Source organism: Pan paniscus, chromosome 5, assembly GCF_029289425.2.
Source record: "Pan paniscus chromosome 5, NHGRI_mPanPan1-v2.0_pri, whole genome shotgun sequence".
Taxonomy (NCBI): domain Eukaryota; kingdom Metazoa; phylum Chordata; class Mammalia; order Primates; family Hominidae; genus Pan; species Pan paniscus.
This window is the reverse complement of record NC_073254.2, coordinates 69,631,949-69,654,432: the sequence shown is the minus strand read 5'-3', so window position 1 is coordinate 69,654,432 and position 22,484 is coordinate 69,631,949. Positions and strand designations below refer to the sequence as shown.

Below are 22,484 nucleotides of genomic sequence, written 5' to 3'. Positions count from 1 at the left end.
CAAGCACTGTCTTTTTCTTTTTTTAATAATTTAATTTTATTTTAAGTTCTGGGATACATGTGCAGGACGTGCAGGTTTGTTACATAGGTAAACATGTGCCATCATAGTTTGCTACACCTATCAACCCATCACCTAGGTATTAAGCCCCACATGCTTTAGCTATTTATCCTGATGCTCTCCCTCCCATAGTCCCGACAACAGGCCCCAGTGTGTGATGTCCCACTCCGTGTCCATGTGTTCCCATTGTTCAGCTCTGCTTATAAGTGAGAACATGCAGTGTTTAGTTTTATGTTCCCGTGTTAGTTTGCTGAGTATAGCCACTGTACTTTCTTTGGCAGAAAATTTCATTAGTCAGCAGGTTCTTTTCTGTTCCTATCAATTTCTCACATTTGATGAGTTGCCAATTTCCATCTTCAGACTGCCTCTCATATTTGTTTCATTTTTTTTTCATATTCTATCCCATTGTCTTGACTTCATTCTCACAACAACTGCCCTGAAGAGTCTCAACAGGCTTCTAACTGGTTTCCCAGTGTCTGGTCTCTCATAACTTTAATCCATTCTTACCATTAAGCCAAATTAATCTCCCTTTAGGAAACTCTGATATAACACAAGTCATTTTAAAATCACTCCAGAGATTGCAAAACATGTTTAATTCAATCCGCCATAATACACTACAGACAAGACTGGGCCAGATACCCACAAAATAAAGAAGGCCACAAAAACAATTGAAAGCAGTAGAGGAGATTAAGACCTTATTACTCAAAATTACCCAGAAATGTGTTTAAAAACTTGTGTATTATTGGAATTCCCTGAATGATTTTTGGAATGGTTTATAAATAATTATTTTTGTGTCTTCAAGCTATCATGCAGTTAATCTTAGTACTTCACCAATGTAGGTGGAATTTTTCATTCTTTGGAACTTTTCAAAATCGTATTCACATGTCAACAATAACTCAAAATGCTACCTCCTCAGTGAAGAAGGTATTTCTTTCCCCATGTCAAACCCAACTCTTATATTTCAATGTTCTGAGACTTAGCATATGCCTCTTCAGTAATCCTCATACTATAGTTTATTGTTTACATGTTAGTCTCCCCCACAAGATTAGAAATTCCTTGTAGGTAAGAACCATGCCTCATTCACTTCTGTATTTCCTCCACAGAATGTAATAGAACAGATTACACATTGTGGGTGTTCAATAAATATTTGCTGAATGAAATAAGAAAAGGAAATAGCTCCAAATTAGATAAGCCCTAGAAAGTCAGTGTGTTGGTTCAGGATGCTTTATTTTTCTGTGTACCTTTTGCTGCTACAGTTGGATTTAGTCCTCTGGTGCTCTATGATGCTTTTGCCTCCATTTGGATGAAAAAGATATCTTTGCATGACTTCAAATCAACAATCTGCATATATTTCTATTATTGCTGATGCTAACTCAGCATTCAGAGCAGTCTTCTGAACTCCTGTTTACAAAGAGATAAAATCTATGTCTGGCTTGACTTTGCTCTTGTATTCCTCGCTCCTCTTTCCCTTTAGTAACTGTGATCAGGTACCTACAAGGAGTTACAGATCACTGAGGCATTGGTGATTAGTTATGGAACCCAAGTCCCTTTTGGTTAAGTTTACCAGAAAATGTGTATGACACTGTGTTTTGTTTAAATCCCACAGGTCATATTTTTTCAATTTGCTACGCAGACTAGCATAGCTGTACTGTCAAAGGAGGAATGGAGTGGGGAACACAAGACTGCATTTATGGCCGGGTGTGGTGGCTCATGCCTGTAATCCCAGCACTTTGGGAGGCTGAGGCGGGTGGATCACGAGGTCAGGAGATCGAGACCATCCTGGCTAACACGGTGAAACCCTGTCTCTACTAAAAATACAAGAAAAAAAAATTAGCCGGGCATGGTGGCGTGCGCCTGTAGTCCCAGCTACTCGGGAGGCTGAGGCTGGAGAATGGTGTGAACCCGGGAGGCAGAGCTTGCACTGAGGCGAGATTGCGCCACTGCACTCCAGTCTGGGAGACAGAGCATTTACTCACAACTCAGGAATGAAAAGGCCAGTTGATAATATGTAAAGGTATTCAGACAACTAACACAATAGCAGCTCTCTAATACTGAATGTCACTACCCGTAAAAAAAAAAAAAAAAAAAAAAAAAAAAGATCAAATAATAGCCCTATCACACTAGTTGTTGTAGAATTAACTAAAATAGGTATGACAAACACTTTTATTGAAGAGTTATGTAATAAGGGAAATGTAACAACTCCAAGAAGCCTATTCTGTAAATTTTGTTCATTACTGATTTTCAGTAATAATACATATTAATAAATTTGGTTCAATTGTTCCAGGTTCTGCTAGAATTACCAATATCTGCTTTCTTTTCTTTTCGTTTTCTTTTCTTTTTTTTTTTTTTTTGAGACGGAGTCTCACTCTGTCACCAGGCCAGAGTGCAGTGACTTCATCTTGGCTCACTGCAACCTCCGTCTCCCGGGTTGAAGTGATTCTCCTGCCTCAGCTTCCCAAGTAGCTGGGACTACAGGCGCATGCCACCAAGCCCAGCTAATTTTTTTGTTTGTTTGTTTTTTAGTAGAGACGGGGTTTCACCATGTTGGCCAGGATGGTCTCGATCTCTTGACCTCGTGATCCACACGCCTCAGCATCCCAAAGCGCTGGGATTACAGGCAAGAGCCACCAGACCTGGCCCCAATATCTTCTTTCTCTGGGTGAGGTTACACTTTGATTTTTTTTTTTTTTTAATTCATAATGATGAACATTTTAGGAGTTTGAAAGCAGAATTAGACGGGATTAGTGTTTCTCCTATTCTCTATTAAATAAAGTGTCTAGAACTATGCATCTACTGTGAACATTGGTTTTGTGCGCCACCTGAAAGTGTTATTATTTTTTCCATTGTTTGCACAGTCCAGAACCCTAGAATTGGCACAAGTCACTGGCAATGGAAAAGAATGATAGAGGATTCCTAAAGCTTAGGCTCTATGGGCATGCCTGAAACATCCCAAGGCTCAGGTGAGGATATGTCTGTCCCTTTTTATTATAGAAAGTACAGAGTCATAGTAACATTCTGTCACAGCTGTTTCACCTCATTTGGGACACAGATCATTAAGTATTTGCTTAGACTTTTATAAAAACAACCAAGAATTATTTTGAAACAAAAAGAGTTTAAGAGTTTTGCACATTACATGTTCTTCTCAGTTATTGCAGAAATATAGCGTATCATTTAAAGAAATCTTGGTGTATCTTACTTGAGAAAACAAAAGAACAAAAAGCTACCAAATTTGTAAATTTCATTTTGCTTTTCTTGAGAAGAGCAATATAATTGCATAGTATAAATCACTCAGTCATGTCAAGGAGATCTCAGTGCTGGGGAAAGATTTTCAAATGGTCTTTCATAATCATTACTAGAATAACTACAAAATAGTTGATGTATAAGTTACTCAAGATATAAAACAAAATAATCACAAAAGCAATTGAAATTATTGAAGCTTTATTTTAAATATTTATATAGAAGAAATTTAAAGCCTGCAATGCTTAATTTAAAAATGTACTTATGTGTAAAAAATTCCTCCTGCTGGAAGTCTTACACTTTAATTCATTTGCTAACTAAAAATTCTGTATTCCTGAACCTGTTCTCGGCACTGAGGATACATTGGCAAACAGGAAAAAAAATGAAACTATTCTCATGCAGCTTACCTTTTACTTAAGGGAGACAACAGAAAAATGAACAATAAATTAACAATTCAATTTGAAATGGTAATCAATTCTATGACAAAACTAAAATGGGATGCTATCACACACAGCTCATGAGGGAGCAGTGATTCAAAGCTGGCATTCTAAGAGAACTTCCATGAAAGTGCAGTGTGAGCTGAGCAGGAGCCAGTCATAGGAGGATCAGAAATTGTGAAAACTCTAGAGCACGCATATATTGCTTAGGGAAACATTGTATTCTGTTTACAGAAAGATTGTCAAGGAATATTGTCTATTCAAGGAAAAGAAATCATGCTACAGTGATCAATCATCCAAAGGATGCACCTTCTTGTTTGGCTGTTAATTCAAGGACTTATTCATCTTTAGTGTATTTATCATTTTTACTTCTGTAAATGTTATAGTTCATTTACTCAGGGGATAGTTGAAAATATGTCTTGAATTTGGGAAACTCAAGGCCTTATGTCCAGTTTTCAGCATTTTTAATGTTTGGAAGATACTTTCTTAATCCTGCATGAAAAATTAGGGTGTATTAATTATATTATTCATATCATCCAATCCCCAAACTGTGTGTGTACACGTGTGAGGTATGTACATGTTTTTATTTATGTGTTTTTAAGTTCTTAAATTTTTATTTTCTCCCTTTTCTCTAAGATGATTTGGCTTCTTGTCAATGACAAGTTATAAAGTTCATTATGCCTGGGGGAAAAAATAACACATACATCTATAAACTAGGGTAATCTTACTGATTTTCAGGAATCTCTGAGTCACCATCACCATCTCTGATGATTTCAAAGAACCAGATCTCTCTAGGTTTTCCTGTGTCCAAAGTATAAATCAAGCCCAAACACATAAATATCTCAATAATTATGAAGTTATTTTCCTGAACCAGCTGGTAAGATTTGTTAATGTATTTTTATCTTCAGTCTATATAAAATTGGGAAACTTTTGCATAAAGTATTATAATTGAGGAAGCTAAGTTTTTATCTATTTTTAATAATAAAAAGTTGATTCAGTTTAATATAATAACAAAATGGTTTCTTAAGCATTTAATCACACCTCCATACCCCGCCCAGAAAGATCAGCACAATCTTCACATTTTATGAAAGACGAATTGCCTTCAAAACAGTATTTATGAGCAATATGGTTCTCTACCAAAGTGGTTGACTCATCAAATTCATTCCGAATTGATGAATTAAATTATTAAAGCTGGTGGCCTTCTGACCCCATTTCTAGCAATGTAGTGATAAAATCAAGGCCTCACATAGTTATAAACCATGGGCCTTATAAATTCATTTTAGAGTCACTGAGTAGGAATAAAAGCTAAGAATCTACAAAAGGATATTATAATTTTTAATCATTGTTGTATTTCCATTGTGAACTAGGAACGGCAAATAAAAGCTTCTAAACTATCCACAGATTTAGAAATTTGAAGTGTGTTACCATGCCAACCTGTAGGGAAATATTCACGGAAATTCCCTAAGGGCTCACTTGGGGTCAATGTAGCATCTTCATTGATTGTTTGAATAAAATACATGTCATTTAAAATAAATTTTCAAGTGAGAATGTTTAGAAAGTTGTAGAAAATTTAGAAAGAAGTGCGGATTTAGTTGGAAAATGTGAAAATTGTTTATTAGATCTCAAATTTTTAATATTTTGCATTTCAGTGTGAGGCCAAAATGTGATGTAAAAGCTAAAATGAGAGATGGCTAGGAGTACAGTGATGCATTGAAACCTCAGTCAGTAACTAATCATAAAAATGATTTTAGTAAAAATCCATGTAGAATATTGGAAAATATTAATAGACCTATGGCATGCAAGATTCATACATATATGTTCCAAGAAAGATATAATGAAAACATCATAAAGAAAACTTGCGTCTGGGTGCAGTGGCTCTCGCCTGTAATCCTAGCACTTTGGGAGGCCAAGGTGGGTGGATTGCCTGCGCTCAGGAGTTAAAGATCAGTCTGAGCAACACAGTGAAATCCCATCTCTACTAAGAATTCAAAAAATTAGCTGCACGTGATGGTGCATGTCTGAAGTCCCAGCTACTGGGGGGGCTGAGGTGGGAGAATCACTGGGACCTGGAAGGCAGAGGTTGCAGTGAGCTGAAATGGCGCCACTGCACTCCAGCCTGGGCAACAGAGTGAGACTTTATCTCAAAAAAAAAAGTAAAAAGAAAAAGAGAAATTGCTTCTCAAATTTAAATATTCAGCAAAACAAAAACAGCAACAGTTTTTCCAATATGTATTCTTTCTTTCTCTTCTTTCCTTGTTTTTCCTTCGTTTTCTCACTTTATGTTTTTCTTTCTTTGTTTTGTATGCAGCACGTAGAAAGCCTCCTGGAAGTAATTATCTGGAGAATTTGGATTATGTTCTTTATTGTCAGTTTGTTTGTTTGTTTTCATTAAAACAAGCTTATTGCCAAAACAGGATGCAAACCCCAGTGTGAAAACCTTCACTAGTCTTTCCCCTCACGTATTTATTCTCTGCGTTTTCCTCAAAATGCTCTCATGGAAAATGCAAACCAATGATGGTACTCTAATTTAAAATCTTTTAACAGCTCCCCCTAAACAACAGTGTCAAAGCCTAGATCTTAAGAATTGTACACAAGGTCTTTTATGGCCAATCCTTATTTACTGCTTCAGCCTCATTTCCAGACTCTCCTCATCTGCACTTACATTGGACTTACCCAATTGCCTAACACTTTCTTCATAGCTCATTCTATTTCACGCCTCTTTGATTTTGCTTATGTTGTTTCCTCTGCTTAGAACATCCTTACCCAATTTTCTTCACCTGGGTAACTTGAATTCATCTATTAAAACTCAGTTTAGGTGTCATCTCCTCCTGTATCTCTCTCTAATCCCCCAGCGGAGCTAAGTGTCCTTCTCAAATACTTCCACTACATTCTGTGCAACCATCTGTCATAGTAGCACTTACCACGTTATTTTAAAACTATGTGTTTATGTGTCTATCTTTCAAAAAGAGTGCAGGTTCCTTGGATTCTATTACCTTTGTACCCTCAATCCAAGCACAATAATTGGCACATAGTCTCTTAATATTATCAATTGCCTCTATTGTCAGAGACCCAAATCGCAACGATATATCTATCAGCTTATCTTAGTGGTATGCCATTAAGCATTGAATTCCTCCAAATTCTCTTGTTCTGAGTCTATGCAAGTTAGAAATACTTTTAACTATTATATAGATTCTGTGACAGAGACATCACCATCTCCCAATCCCCTTTGTAGTTAGGTTGATACGATATGATTGATTTGGACCAAATGAATATGACCATGACTGACAAGTGTTAATTTTTGGCAAAGGTGGTTAAGAGCCAGTATACTTCTTCTAGTTCACAACTTTAGAGGCTGTGCAACAACTTATCCCAAAACTGAAGTCAAACAACAAAAATTTATTATGACACAGCTTCTGAATGGTCAGGAATCTGCAAGAAGCTTAGCTGAATAGTTCTGACTCAGTGTCTGTTACTAAGTTGCAGTGAAGCTGGGGGTGGGTTAGGGTAGTGGCTGTTGTAGTCACCTCAAGACTCAACCTGGTCTGAAGGATTTGCTTCCAAGCTCACACATGAGGTTGTTAACAGACCGTATTTCCTCTCTGGCTGCTGGCTGGAGATTTTAACTCCAGCCAACAGCTGCTCACCACAAGGCAGCTTACTTCCTCCAGAAGAAGAGATCCAAGAGCTAGAGAGAAAGTGGGTACTTGAGCCAGAAGCTGTAAGCTCCTGTTATGTAATCTTGAAAATGACATTGTTTCACTGCTGCTATGAGTTGTTGGTCACCCAGACCAATTCTGGCATAATATGCAAAGGGACTACACGATGGTGTGACTATCAGGAAGTGGGGCCGGGGCCCGGGGGCAGTCATTGGAAGCGATATTGGAAACTGATTACCACAGAGTCCACCTTTTAGGGATAGTGCACAAAATGTGGAGGCTGCCTGAACTGTGAGTCATTGGATGAAGCAGACTCTCCAACCCACCTTAGATGTTAAATGAGCAAGAAATAAACTTTCGTGATACTAAGCCAATGAAAACTCAGGGTTTCTTTGCTACTATGGCATAGCCTTGCTATTCAGAACAATAACAGTCCACATGGATTTCTGTCTACTGAAAAAGACTATGATAACTGAAAGAACTTTGAGCATTTAAGGACTTGTAAGAATAAACTCTTACTGTAAATTAAAACATCGAAATTATTATTTTATGTTTAACAAGTTTATGAAGTTTGTTAATGTGAGTTTTTCCTCATAGTTTTGACACAATCACATATCAAAGACAGGATAGCTGAAGACCAGTAAAAGATAATTACACACCTCATCCTGGCCTCTTGAAATACAGGAAATTTGCAAGCTTTTCCTAAGCTGACACACAACCACTTGGCTTTTCTGTATGCCCATGCTTTTCTTCCACAGTGATTTTAAATCACTTCAAGCACTTGAGTTTTTTTCATTAAAAAAGACCTACCTCATAATGTTGTTGTGAAGAATAACTGAGACAGAATATGGACAAATACCTTCTGAAGAGTAAAATACTATATAAATATTAAACATTGTTCTCATGTGTTTAATATTGAAGGCAAATTACTTGTAAAGACCCAATAATAATAATCTCTAAACATTTTTTAGAAATAAAGATATAGTCATTTATTTTGAGCAATTTGTTTTTTGTTTATGAAAGAACAGTTTTTCTGGCAAGAAATTTAATGTTATTTTAAATATCGATTTAATTCATTTACTCGGTTAAGAGATCACTTCTCATTGTGAACAAAGGTGAAATGTAAAAATTTTATCCTCAGAGTCAGCAATTCAAAAGACTGGTCATATGGGTCACGTGTTTCATCCAATAGCATCTCAAACTGTTTCAAAGTCAGTATCTAAAGGTCATTTCATGTCTGATGTAATAGGTAATGATTCTTCGTACATATAATACATTATTCTGATCCAGGAACACTGTCCGGTGATATAGACATTGACCTGTTCACGTCAGGCACAGTGGCTCATGCCTGCAATCCCAGCATTTTGGGAGGCTGAGGTGGGTAGATAACAAGGGCAAGAGTTCAAGACCAGCCTAGCCAAGATGGTGAAACCCAGCTCTACTAAAAATACAAAAAAAAAAAAAAAATAGCTGGGCATGGTGGCATGTGCCTGTAATCCCAGCTACTGGGGAGGCTGAGGCAGGAAAATAGCTTGAAGCCAGGAAGTGGAGGCCGCAGTGAGATGAGATTGTGCCACTACACCCCAGTCTGGGTGACAGAGCAAGACTCCATCTCAAAAAAAAAAAAAAATTAAAAAAAGTTCATCTATTTAATAAAATCAATAGCAACATGATTTGTTTAAATAAATACTAATTATTTATTTGGCAATGCATGACAAAAAGAAAAATAAACAAATATCTGTAGATTATGTGAAGTGTTAAGTGTTTAGGCTCTCAGGCTCAAATTGTGTCTAAAAGTAGCCTTTCAATAACAAAATAATCCTTGGCCACAATTATCTAACATTTTTTTTCCAGTGAGTCACCCCCCTGAACAGGTAAAAGCATTTTTGGCAGCACCTATTTTACCTTGAAATTTTCTCTTGTAAAGTAACCCTAGCCTGACCTTGATTGGCTTATCAAATGAGCTCATCCTCAGAGCTGAAGAACTGTAGTCTATCAGAAAAACAGCATGGCAACATGCCCAAACAACTCTGTAAATTGTCTAGAGGGCACATCTAAGTATCTCTTCCTTCCTCTTTTTGCCTATGCATCTCCAGTCAGGGTTAGAAGCTAAGGAAAGAGGCAGGATGAAGTAATGGAATAAGCATGGACCATGGAATTTGTTAAATCCATATTTGAAACCTAGTGCTGCTATTTACTGCCTGACTAAACTTTTGAGTAAGTTAACATTGCTTTTTGAATTCATTTTTCTTATTTGTAAAACCTATTAATCTTCTCATTATAAGTTTGTTGTAAGGCATCAATAGAGTATATGTAAGTGGAGCCTGACATATAGTACCTTGCATATAGTACCCAATAAATATTCAACAAATTTCCTTTGCAGGGAAAAAAGGAACTGAAGACAAATACCATCAGCTTCACCAATCACATGTCATTGACTGAAACATACTTAATAAAGCCAGCATTCCTTAGGGTGGAGAAGATGTCAGAATGCTATAAGAAGAAACATGGAAGGATCTTCTTTCACTAGTTAAATAACATCAGCAGTGGATGTTTCGGAGCGGAGTGAGAATATGGAGACTTTGAGATGCTAACATAGCTGCAGTACATGAAAATTTTCAAATATAATCTAAAATACAAAATAAGGAAAATTAATATAAATCATATGATACAATTTAGTATGTAGGCACTACTACAATCAAGACAGTTTTCTAAAAACTGGAGCATTGTGTTTATGTTTGAGTTTTAGATTTGGTCTCTTGAAAACTGGTATTTTTTAATTATCCCATTTCCCAAATATATTTTTTCAAATACAGAAATAACTCATTGCATTTAAATTATCAGTTGCACATGATATTCTCATTATTGTCTGTCCATGATAAATGTTGGTGTTATCTATGAAATAGCCATCTTAAAAGTTATCATTGGGATTTTAAGTCAAAGATATAATTTATTTTACTAAGTAAGACTAAACAGTTATGATTTTAGCAAAAATGTAGAGGCATCAGATTAATTCTTATTCAGATAAGCATGTTTGCATTTTAAAACTAAAATGCACAATAGGTTTAAAGCCTAATAGTTAATATTACCTTTTACAGTCACTATTCATGATTCTATTGAGTCTTGGCCGAGATGAGTGATGTATTATTTCTATATCTAAAAAGGGTTTAGAAATAACCCCTTTTTGCTTCCTGTGTAGGTAAGGATGGGTTTACAAACACCCACGAAACTAAAATGGGCATTCGGAGAAGCAGAAAATAAATGTCTCTAGGCTTAGGAGTAACATGAACTTGCAATTCTACCACTTACATATCTGACACAAGACTAACTCTGTAGGAAGCAAACTTATTACAAATATTTCCCCATTCCACACACCTAACTTGGGTAAACTGTTATTAGGTAAATTACTTAATGGATAATTTATTTTAACTATGAATACTTCACAATGTATTTTAACAATGTATGAGTTAAATCAACATATTACCAATGTGTGTGTTATTTAAAACACTAGTAGTGATAGACCTGCCTATCAACAACCTATTAACAACTCAAAAACTGTAAATGAATGGGACCCAGCACAGGCAAATTTAAGTTGAGAGAGAAAGCAAACTATTCCAGTAGTTAGGAATGGCTTTCATTTAAAGGCAAGAAGGCAATGTTAAGCAATCAGTATGAAGGAGATGGGTGGGTGGAGCTAGTGTGGAAAAGGAGAGTAATGTGTGCCAACACCATTTTATTCACACCTTTTAGGAAAATACGCAATTAAGGAAAAGGCTGGGGCAGAGGCCATAAAGAGCTACAGAGATACAGACTGGCCATGAAGGCAGAAGCTGGCTATACACCACATCACAAAAAGTTCAGTCATGAAAATTAAGGGATAAAAATTGACATTAATTAGTGTCTATGTGTCAAGAAAAATATGTATGTGCCTGTGTCCCTTTATATGTCTTTATAGAGGGTATACGTACATTATATCCTGATACTATTTCTATAATGCAGGCATTATCGATCTTTAATTTGTAATTATAAAAAAATTGACTTGGATAGTTCAATAACTTGCTAATGGCACACAAGAAGCAAGAAGCATAGCTAGACTGATGTTTTCCTATTTTCCATATGGAGACAACAACAGATATGACAGAAGCATACCAGATGAAACATATGATATCTTTGAATGCAGATATGAGAAGCAGAAAATTGATCATTTTCCCTAGGTAATTAATGTTTAAACTGACTAGAACACATTTCTCCCTACAATTGTCATTCAAGGAATCAGGAGTAAAAATTAACATCAGTCACATTTCTTTACATTTCCCCAGAGGCTCCCCTGATATACACACTAATTTAAAAAAATGATAATGCTCACAATATACCAATTGAATAAGTTGATACATCTACTTAGCTGTAGTAGAAGACATAGTTAGGAATAGGTTATAGGTGGCATTATTCTGAAGATACTGAAAAGATACTCCTTCCAAAAAGAACCTTACCCTATGCTCCTTCCTTAGAACTTAAAATTTCACATTAAACATGCTTACAGCTTTTCATTGAATGTAAATACTCATAACATTCTATTTAAAACTTTACTCCCCCAGGAAACTGCTTTCCATCTTTGGGAGGAGTATATGAGAGTGGAGAGGTGGCATAGTGATAAAGAGAGACTATGGGGAGAAGAAAAAGAGATGAGGACAATCAAGACTTTGTTATGCTACCCACAGCATATCCTATTACATCACTTCATGAAAGGACATTGTGGAGAAGATGACTTCTAACTGATGGCATTATATTTGTAAGCCCAAAAAGGTTGAGATTTTCCAAGTAGTTATATGAAAGTACAAATGGTGACTGGACCTGAAGGCTCAGTGATTACATCTGCTGCCTACACTGTGGTATTTTACCTTCATACTTAATATTGCATCTTTATTTTGCATAAATCATGTGACATCCTGTCCTACCACTCTATGTGCAAAATTACTTATACCAGAGGGGCAAAAAAGCAATTCTCAATCTAATTCATGTTGCAAATTTGACAGTGACATCAAAGAGCAGGAAGTTGTCTGTGAGTAACGGCACTACTCGTTTGTTTAAATGTCAAACCTAAACCTCATCAACTTTCAGGCAGTATGTCAGAAAAGAATGCATTTCCGTTCAACCAGAGAGGATTTCAGTGTTATTCAGTCCTGAGGAAAATAGCTGTCAGTTTCTTTAAGGCAGAGTGCTTTGAGTAAATCTTTGTTTTTAAGCTGAATGGAATTGGCCATTTCAGCACTTGGGGCTGTGGACAGTGCTATCTTCTTTGACATTATGAAACAAGTAGCCTTACTGTAGAGGTGTTTCCTTCTTGAAACCAAAACTCCCCAGGCTAGCAAACATGTATCCCTAAACTATGCAATTAGGATATGGAGACTATTCACTACAAGGTCTGTGCAAGGTAAAAATGCAATAACAACAAAGAAGAGCACATTTTACCACAAAGATTCAGCCTAAAATTAAAATAAGGAAGGCAAATAGTTACTATTGATAGGTATTCATAAAAAAATTACTGCTTCTCTGGAAAGGTTTTTGGTGAAGAGAATGACAGTGCCATTAATCCCTCATTGTACTTTATTGGCAGTGGGCGTTGATGCAGAGGAGAACAGGAACACATCTAATAAACTTGCAGACAATCAGGAGCAGAGAATCTATTCTCTATATGCTTTCTAGCTCTAGAGTGGAATAACAATGGAGAATTCTGGATCTGAGGTCAGAAAAAATGGAACTGAATTTAAATTATGTCCCTTAATACGTCATTTTATTTCTCTAAGTCTTGTTTCTTCTTCTGGCTAATGTGGGTTATTTTGATGTTTAAGGGAGAGAATGTACATGAAGGGCTCTGGCACACAGTAGGTACTCAATATATGTTCAATTTTGATTATTCGCTTATCAATAAGTGTTGGCATAATGCAGTAAAATGTTGCTATGCTGGTAGCCATGTGTCTTAAGAGATGTAATCCTAAGGATGGGTAACAAGAAGAAGGAAATTAAGATTAGGATTATTATCAACAGAATTATGCTTATAACAAGAATCCTAATCTTGTGTATTTCCACTTTTGTTTCATTTTGTTAGTATCCCAAAAAGATTTCCTTTATTTTTACTTTTAAATCAACCAAAGGAACACAGTCTAAAAATAATATTTTAAAATGTACTAAAGTTCTCAGAAGTTTCTTGTCTCCTCAAATAACATTCTACCAACATTCTGGAGAACTCCTGTCATTCACATACTATCATCTATTCTGCCTGCTGAGTTGGTGAGAGACTACTCGGGATGATTTCTACCCAGACCAACACACTTGGGAGAGAAGGCAAAAATCAGGTTAGTCTGAAAGCCTGATAATTTCCTTGTCAGTCCCCATTGCAGCTACAAGTTCTTTGCTTTTGACTGCAAAGCCTCCCAGCCTATCTCACCTCACTCACCTTCTTCCTCTTTTATAAATGAAAATCAAGAGCAACTCCTAGCCTCCTCCATCTCCTGTCATTTTCAGCAGAGACTTCCTCCACACTGCCCTCTGCATGTGAAAAGTCTCCCAGCCTTCTACTCTTCATTCATCAAGGTACACTCTCCTTCCATTCACAATTTATTTCAAGTTATCCCTCCCTTCCAAAGCCCCTTTTCTGGAGGTATATTCCCCAACTGCCCTAATACATTCCATCATCGCACTCACCATGTTGCCATCTCACCCCCTCCCCAACCCTCAGAAATTGTTTAGTGGGAGGGGGATGGGGGGTCGAGGAAACCCGTGTTTGCATACAGACCTAGACCGGGACAAATAGCCTAGCATTAAGCTTAGTCTCATCTTTGGAGAAAACAAAACAAAACAAAACAAAACAACAACAACAAACAGTTGACATGAATAATTCCTGAGCCTGGCAACAAGCAGACTGAAAAAAAAAAAAATTTGGCTGAATGGATGTATGAATGAATGGATGGATGGATGATCGAGATCTCTGTGGTACTTGTCTCCGATGCCCCTCCTTCTTGCTCCAGGCATGGATCCTGTTTAATTCAGCTTCTATGAGTGAGTGCACTTCCCTGCTTTGCCTCCGTCTCCACTCCCTGCTGGTTCATTACCACCTCTTGACTGGAGACTAAACCTCCTCGCCAAAGGGCAATGCCACCTAGCTCACAAATGCTTTGTGACTTCCACAGCCACAGAGAGCTTGCTCCTTAGGGATGTAGCTTTGTATTCTGCAAGCTCTGTCTCGTCCCAACCCCCCTGAAACACCCAGCCACGTTACACAAAGGGATGACTGACTCCCCCACCCACCCACCCACACACACACACACACACTCAACAAAATCCACCTGGAGATCCCTGCCGCGGCCCCTCTCCCTGCGCTTGTAATCTAGGTGCTCGAAAAAGAAACGCGGTTTCCCCGTTATTCCTGCAAAACAGGGAATAACCTTTCCAGGGCTCGGTCCTGGTTCGGAAAATCAGAAAACTTTTTATTATTATTATTATTATTTTATTAGAAAACCCCATCCGAGAGCAGCGACCTCTTTGTTTGCTTCCCAAGGGGAGGGAGCGGTCTCTTTAGAGCCTTCTCAGCCCGGGGCGGAGGGGGGGTGATAGCCCCTAGGAGGGCTGCCCGGGAGGAGACTCACCCAGGACGTTCCCAATGAGAGCCACGACGAACACGATGATGTACCCGGCGATCAGGACCCACTCATATTCTTTCGGGTGCAGGTATTCCCTCCACAGGTACCGCAGGAATTCCTCGTCGTCATAGTCGGTGGGGTTGAAAAAGGGCTCTTGAGTTTCATTCAGCTCCGAAGCAGATGACCAGTTGCGACAAGGGGGGGAGTCCTCCAATTTGGTGCCGGACATCACGGGCTCAAGTCCGGTTCCGCTCAATGCTGCAAGCTCCTCTCCGCCTGCCCCATGAGCACTGGTGATTTGCGGTGGGAAAGGCTGCGCGGAGAGGCTAGAAGGGGCTCCCGAGCAGAAAATGACGTGAAAAGTTACTGAGCCAATGCCTCCGGAGTCTTCTGCCGGGCAACTTCTGCGGTGGCTTTGCTGTCTTTACAGGCGATGTTGCACCGGGAAGACAGGCAGCTGAGGAACTAGGGACCCGGCACTGGAGGCTGCAGCAATGACACCAGGAGGAGAAAGCTACGTCCGGCTCAGCTGAAGCTCAATTACTCCTCATTCCAGCACTCAGTCCGCAGCCCACAGCCTCCTCCCTCGCTGAGGGAGAGCTGAAGCTGAAGAAAAAAAAAAGTAATGAAAACTAATTTAATCTGTTTTTTGGGGGGTGGGGGGTGAGAGTTAAACCTCTCTCTTTTTCTACTTATTTTCTCTATTTTTACGTGCACTTATTATAAACCATGCACAGACATGCATCAGTCTGTGGATATGACAAAAATGTCAACATACAATTAATACAGAGCATGTTGATACATTTGTCTTTGTAAAGCAAATATAAAAGTAATAAGGAGGTGCCTCTGTGTTTCTCAAGCAGGACAATGGAAAAGTCATTCCAGGCAAATACTTTAACATTTAATATAAACTTATTTTAACATTTGACATTTGCCAACTTAGTACTTGCCGAGTCTTTAAGATATCTCCGTCTTCACTTTCTCCTTAAAATTTGAGAATGAGACTGTTTTTAAATTGAAGGGTCTATTTAGCTGGAATTTGTATTTGCGATAGTTAAGTGTCATATGAAATACAGCAACAAATTCTTGAAGGACGCCAAGGGTCATAAATATGATCATAGTTAATGTTGTCAAGCAAGACAGACCACCAATATACTCAATGATATTAAACATTCACTGTAGGATGTAGCAATCTAAGCAGAAGTGCTCTCTCTGGTAAATACCACATCCCATTGGGTCTTTCTTCCCATTGATTCAGGGCTGATGTCACCTGCCATTCTCTCATGCACTGGATTTGTCTCTAATAATAAGTATTCTAGCATTTGTCAGAATGTGAATTCATGATCCTTTTATTCTTAATAAACATGGTAAAAATATTGCATTTAAGTAATTACAATCTTGCACTTGGGAAGAGCCTGGAAATCTTGTCTGAACTTCAGCTTAAGAGTAGAAGCCTCCTGATAACATTGCTGACATGTCCCCATCTAGCTTGAATGTGACCACCACAATTCACTACTTCCACCCTTATGGGAGTGCTCTAAAGGTGAGAAAACTGTTTCTTACATTAAACCAAGGTCTCAAGCCACGATTTGTCTTTTTGAGACTTTTACCTCTAATTCCTAGTTTGCATCTTGGTGCTACACAGAATAAATCTTCCACATGACAATGCTTCACAGATTCAAAATAAACATCACAGCCCCAGCGCTCCTTTTTATGCCCTCATGTTTCTTTTTTAGTATTTTTCTTTTCAATGTTGTTCAAATGACAGTAGCTCCCACCTACATCTGTTTGGTCTTCCTTTAGACAATTGTCAATATCTTGAAAAATATGTAACTGGGAGGAAGTAACAATAATATGGTTTGAGTCTTGCCAGTGCAAAAAGTACATTATTCTTTGGATGCAACCAATTTTTATATGTAATTATTTTTTCAACACACACAAGACATTGGTGGTTTACACTGAGATTTAGTTAACTACCCCACCCCCTCCTCCAATCATAATTTTTCGTATTTGTTTTGTGCTTTATGGTTTATAAAATTATTTCATATGCATTTTTAAACCCCCGAGGGCTTAGCTATTACTAACCCCTTTTAATAGATGAGGAAGCTGTTCCTGGGGAAATTAGATGATTTACGAAAGATCAATGGATTAATCAGCAGCAAAACCATCTGTTCTTTCTTCTATTTATAGAATACTTTTTGGGACATAGTACTTCTGTTATTGTATAGATATCACATTTTATGAGAAATATTGTTGTATTTCCCCAATCTGCACTAATTAAATTTCTTTTTAAGAGAAGGGCATCAATGGGCATTTTATTATTTTACCAAATATTTCCTGAGGGTTATTTTTCCACTCTTAGTGATACAAAGTTAAACAGGTTGCTGTTTCCATGCATTTTACTTTCTAGTAAAGTTAGATTTTAAAAAAAAACAAACTAACAAATACATAGGGAAAATGTTAGGAAGGGATAGATGCTATAATTCAAACCACACAGGATGAGGTGATGATGAGTAGAAAAATCCCAAAGGTCACATTAGAAATGATTGGTCAAAAAGGCTCTGTTAAGAGATGATATATAAGCAAAAGACCCAATTGATATGTGCATATATTAATTTCATTCTGTTAATCTGAAGTTTAAACAGACCTTAAATTCTAATGCTATTATCCAAAACATTAGCCATTTCTCCAGACCTGTTGTCACCAGTAAATTTGACAAGTAGGCCTTCTGTGGCTTTGTTCAAGTTCATTGGCATAAATCTGTCAACTTTATACTCTGGCACGATGTCTTCCTCTGATTTATTAATATCTGCATTTTACTCTTCCATGCACTATTCATCTCAAAGTGGGAAAGGTTGTTGCAACTTAAGTTCGGATCTATATTCATTAACATCTGCAAATTCCTTGTCATTGACAATCTATAAATATGGACCCAGTCTGCTATTTCCTAAGTAGTCAGTGTCATTAGCTTTCATTTTGTGGCACTTCAACTTGTCTATACTTCAGTCTTCTCTTCGTAAATCTTCCACCTACAATTAATCATCACAGTAAACTGAAGTTATAAATAACGAGAAATGAAAATATTTTCAAGATTTTATCCTGATACCTGCTTTATTTTATGACAAGCTGAATTTATCTTGATCCTACAAATATTTCATTTCCTTCTATCTATGATTTCTGTGGTGCTTTCTTCTAAATATGTGGTACTCCAATGTCATAAAATATTCACTTAAATCTTCAGATTATTACTTGTTTTCTTTTTTGCAAGTGCACCATAGATAATACATATTATAAGACTCATTTTTGATGTGAATATCTTCCTTAGATCTTTTGATATCTTTTGAAACATAAAAAAGGAATTTTTAGTTCTTAGGTATTACTCTTCTCTTCAATTCAAATATTTCTGCTGGATGTAGGGAAAAGGAATCAATCCATTTCACAAACACAAAAGAAAGCTCTAAATTTGTACCATGATATCCCCCTTAAGGTTGTTAAAAGAATTAAATGAATTGATATTTTCAGACCAGTGCCTCACTCCAGTTAGAATGGCAATCATTAAAAAGTCAGGAAACAACAGGTGCTGGAGAGGATGTGGAGAAATAGGAACACTTTTGCACTGTTGGTGGGACTGTAAACTAGTTCAATCATTGTGGAAGAGAGTGTGGCAATTCCTCAAGGATCTAGAACTAAAATTCCATTTGACCCAGCCATCCCATTACTGGGTATATACCCAAAGGATTATAAATCATGCTGCTATAAAGACACATGCACACATATGTTTATTGCGGCACTATTCACAATAGCAAAGACTTGGAACCAACCCAAATGTCCAACAATGATAGACTGGATTAAGAAAATATGGCACATATACACCATGGAATACTATGCAGCCAAAAAAAGGATGAGTTCATGTCCTTTGCAGAGACATGGATGAAGCTGGAAACCATGATTCTCAGCAAACTATCGCAAGGACAAAAAACCAAACACCGTATGTTCTCACTCATAGGTGGAAATTAAACAATGAGAACACCTGGACACAGGAAGGGGAACATCACACACTGGAACCTGTCGTGGGGTGGGGGGAGGGGGGAGGGATAGCATTAGGAGATATACCTAATGTAAATGAGGAGTTAATGGGTGCGCACACCAACATGGCGCATGCATACATATGTAACAAACCTGCACGTTGTGCACATGTGCCCTAGAACTTAAAGTATAATAAAAATAAATAAATAAATAAATAAACATGTGATATCCTACTGCAAATATTATTTGCTATACATATCAATTACTCTGTGTTAATGATAGTTAACATCAATGTACATTTCAAAATAGCTAAAAGAGAGGACTTAACATGCTCCTAGCACAGAGAAATAATAAATACTTAAGGTAATGGATACTCTAAATATTCTGTCTTGACCATTACACATTCTATGCATGTAACAAAATATCACATGTACCCTATAAATATATACAAATACTATGTATAAATAAAAGGTAAAAAAGAAATGTAGCTCACAACATTCAGAATAATTCTGTTTAAATACCTAGATTAAATTTTTCTTGTCATTTATTTTAGCTCTTTCACTAACTGGAATATATTAAAAATGAGACAGAAAAATAAATCTCAAACTCAGGTATTTTTTTTTTCTTGGTGGTTATAGGTAGGTTGTTTAGAGATCTCATATATGGGCTGTCCCAGATTATATTTTCTTATTCCTGGTGAGAGATCATCTTTTTTGCAGGTGTAACTTTCTATATGCATTTCAGTAAATGTATCTGAGTATCTATTGTGTGTCCAGGAGTTCAGCTAGGAGCTGGGGTATAAGGATTAATAAGACTAGTCTAGCCTCAATGATCTCTCAGTCCATTGGTGAACTGGAAATGTTGCCATTGTTGAGAAACTCTGTGAAGGTAGAGAGATGCAGAGTGGCATGGAAGCATGAAAGAAGTTGCTTTCTTTCCTTTGCTGTTGGAATGAAAATAAAATCAAGTCTGAGCACTGTTGGTAATGATGATACTGAGCTTATATATTCCCAAAATAAATGCATTAGCTTTGCAGGAAGTTATCTGTCACCTCTAGGCTCCAAATACTACATTTTAAAAAACAATATGGTCTTCAGCTAAATTCTTCTAGAAAAGTCTCAAATCACAGGGGGTCTAGACATTTATAAAAAGGGAAAAGGGGACTTACATAACATGTGTCACTGTACGCACTCTCGGTGGGCTACAGAGAATGAAATAACCTCATGCCCTAAAAGATTAGGCCATGAACAATCAAAGCTACTTGTCACAAATTACCACAAACATTTGTGTCTCTCTGTCTCTTTTTCCTCCAATCTTTCTATTACCTCCCATGCCCTGTTTTAATTATGCCTCTTCTCAGACAAGGTTCTCTCTGTTCCATCTTGCCTCCTGTCCTGCATTATTAGATCTGATATTTTCCCCTTATGTTTTTTATTCAACAAATATATACGAAGCTTCCATTATATGCCTATCTTATGTTGAGCATAGATAAACACTCTTCCTGTCTTATTCAGTGTGTCATGAAAAGCACAGAGTAGCCGGCAAATAATTTTGGTCAGTAAAGCAAATGCCCTAAGGTATACACCTAAAAAGGTCTGAAAATGCAAGCAGAAGAGACATCTATTTTCCCAAAGTGGCGTCAATAAAACCATATGGAAAAGACATTGTTTAAGCTGAGAACTGAAGAATGAATGGTAACCAGATTGTGGGAAGTGGGAGAGGGAGTTGGTGCCAGACAGAAGTAAGTAACTTTTTGTGAGACAAGTAGTGTTAGCACTCATTGAGAGATTACATGGGCCAAGCTCTGTGCCAAGTACATTACATACATTAACTCAATTGATCTTCACAAATCTAGGAGGAAGATTTTATGAATTATTATTCCAATTTTCCAGGTTGGGCAACTTAGTGAGACACTATTTCTATGAAAAACTTAAAAAAAAAATTACCCAGGCATGGTGGCATGTGTCTGTGGTCCTAGCTATCTGGGAGGCTCAAGTTGGAGAATCACTTGAACTCAGGAGGTTGAGGCTGCCGTGAGCTGTGGTCATGTCACTGCACTCCAGCCTGGGCAACAGAATGAGACACTGTCTCTAAAAAAGCATCTATTATTCCAATTTTACAAATGAAGAAATTGACACACAATGAAGTTAAGTAACTTACCCAAGGTCATATAGCTAGAAAGTGGTGGAGTGTTTAAGCAGAGTTGTCAGGGTCCAATTCCAGAAATACGCTTTTTGCTGTTACTCTATTCTGTTTCCACAGTAGAGAACCAAAATGTTTTCAATTTTCCAGCTGTGTCCTTTACTAATGATTGTTTTAATTCTTAACAAAAACATTTGTAAAATTATATAAATTTTACATATTTAAAAAAATCCAGTTGTATTTTAAACAGTACTGAAAAGTAGAATTATAGGGGAACTTGTTATACTCTTCAAGATGACATCTCCCCCAAAGAGAATCAATCTCCTTCTCTATTCTCTGAGATAAAGATATTTGTTTTTCTCCTAAGGGCATAAATGTTTTCTCATTCATCTTTGTATCCCCAAACTTAGCATGCACTGTGCATTTAGCTGTTGGCCAGTCACTACTTGTTGATCAGGCCTGAACTCAATTGAAGGGAGTAATTCCTTCTTCAAACAGTGAATATTTTGTGAAAAATATACATATGTGCCACCTTTGTTTATGTAACACCAAGGAAATTCCTGGATATGTATATTCTTGCCTATTACTAAATCTTTAGACTGGAGATGGACTAGCAATCTCTATGTAGGGTGTGCTATTTTATTAATTCACTTCCTCTTTCCATATTCTAAAAATTCTCTTTTCTTTTCAAAATAATAAATGGTTAAAATGGAAAAATAATAATAGAGGGCAGAAAAAGAGTGGGTTCAAGTCTTGCAGTACAAACTATAACTTTGGGGGTACTTGCCCATTCCAGACACCCTGCTAGAAACTATCCATTATCGTCAGGTGCTCTGAAGGGTGGGATCTGGGGAAGGAAAGAGTAGGAGCAAAATAGGTGTATTTTCAAACATCAGTCCCAGGGTCACATGAGAGTTTTCTACAATCTTGGGTTTGAGTTCATTGAAATACTTCTGTGTGCTTTCAATACATGTTATTTCTTCTGGATCTCAGTTCTCTGGGCTTCTTTTCCTTGAAAATAACATATTTGTCTGAGTTAGAGGAAATTTACTTTTAGGTGAGCAGCAGGTGGGGCATGTAACCATTAAGGCATGTGTTCTGATTTTCCACATGAAAAAAAAATGATCCATTGTGTTGTGAAATTCATCTTAATTCCATTTTAATAAATATACATACAATGAACTCCATATAGTTATGGTGAAAGGGGTTTATGTATTGGACTCCAATGTTAAAAGCAATGTGACATGCTTTTACTCCAATACAAATGCAATCGCTAAACTGCATTGAGTAGC

The 22,484-nt window shown here is 37.2% G+C and overlaps 1 protein-coding gene across 1 annotated transcript in view; it reads right to left on the bottom strand.

Annotated features, from left to right (window-relative positions):
- HCRTR2 (hypocretin receptor 2) overlaps positions 1-21,114 on the bottom strand; it is a 119,512-nt gene extending 98,398 nt beyond the window's left edge. Inside the window, exons 1-2 of the mRNA XM_024929204.4 lie at positions 20,997-21,114; positions 15,031-15,630 (exon numbers count right to left, since the gene is read on the bottom strand). Of these exons, the coding sequence (XP_024784972.1) occupies positions 15,031-15,253 (223 nt within the window). The 5' untranslated portion in view covers positions 15,254-15,630; positions 20,997-21,114. The remainder of the gene's footprint in view (positions 1-15,030; positions 15,631-20,996) is intronic.
- Positions 21,115-22,484: the final 1,370 nt, after the last annotated feature.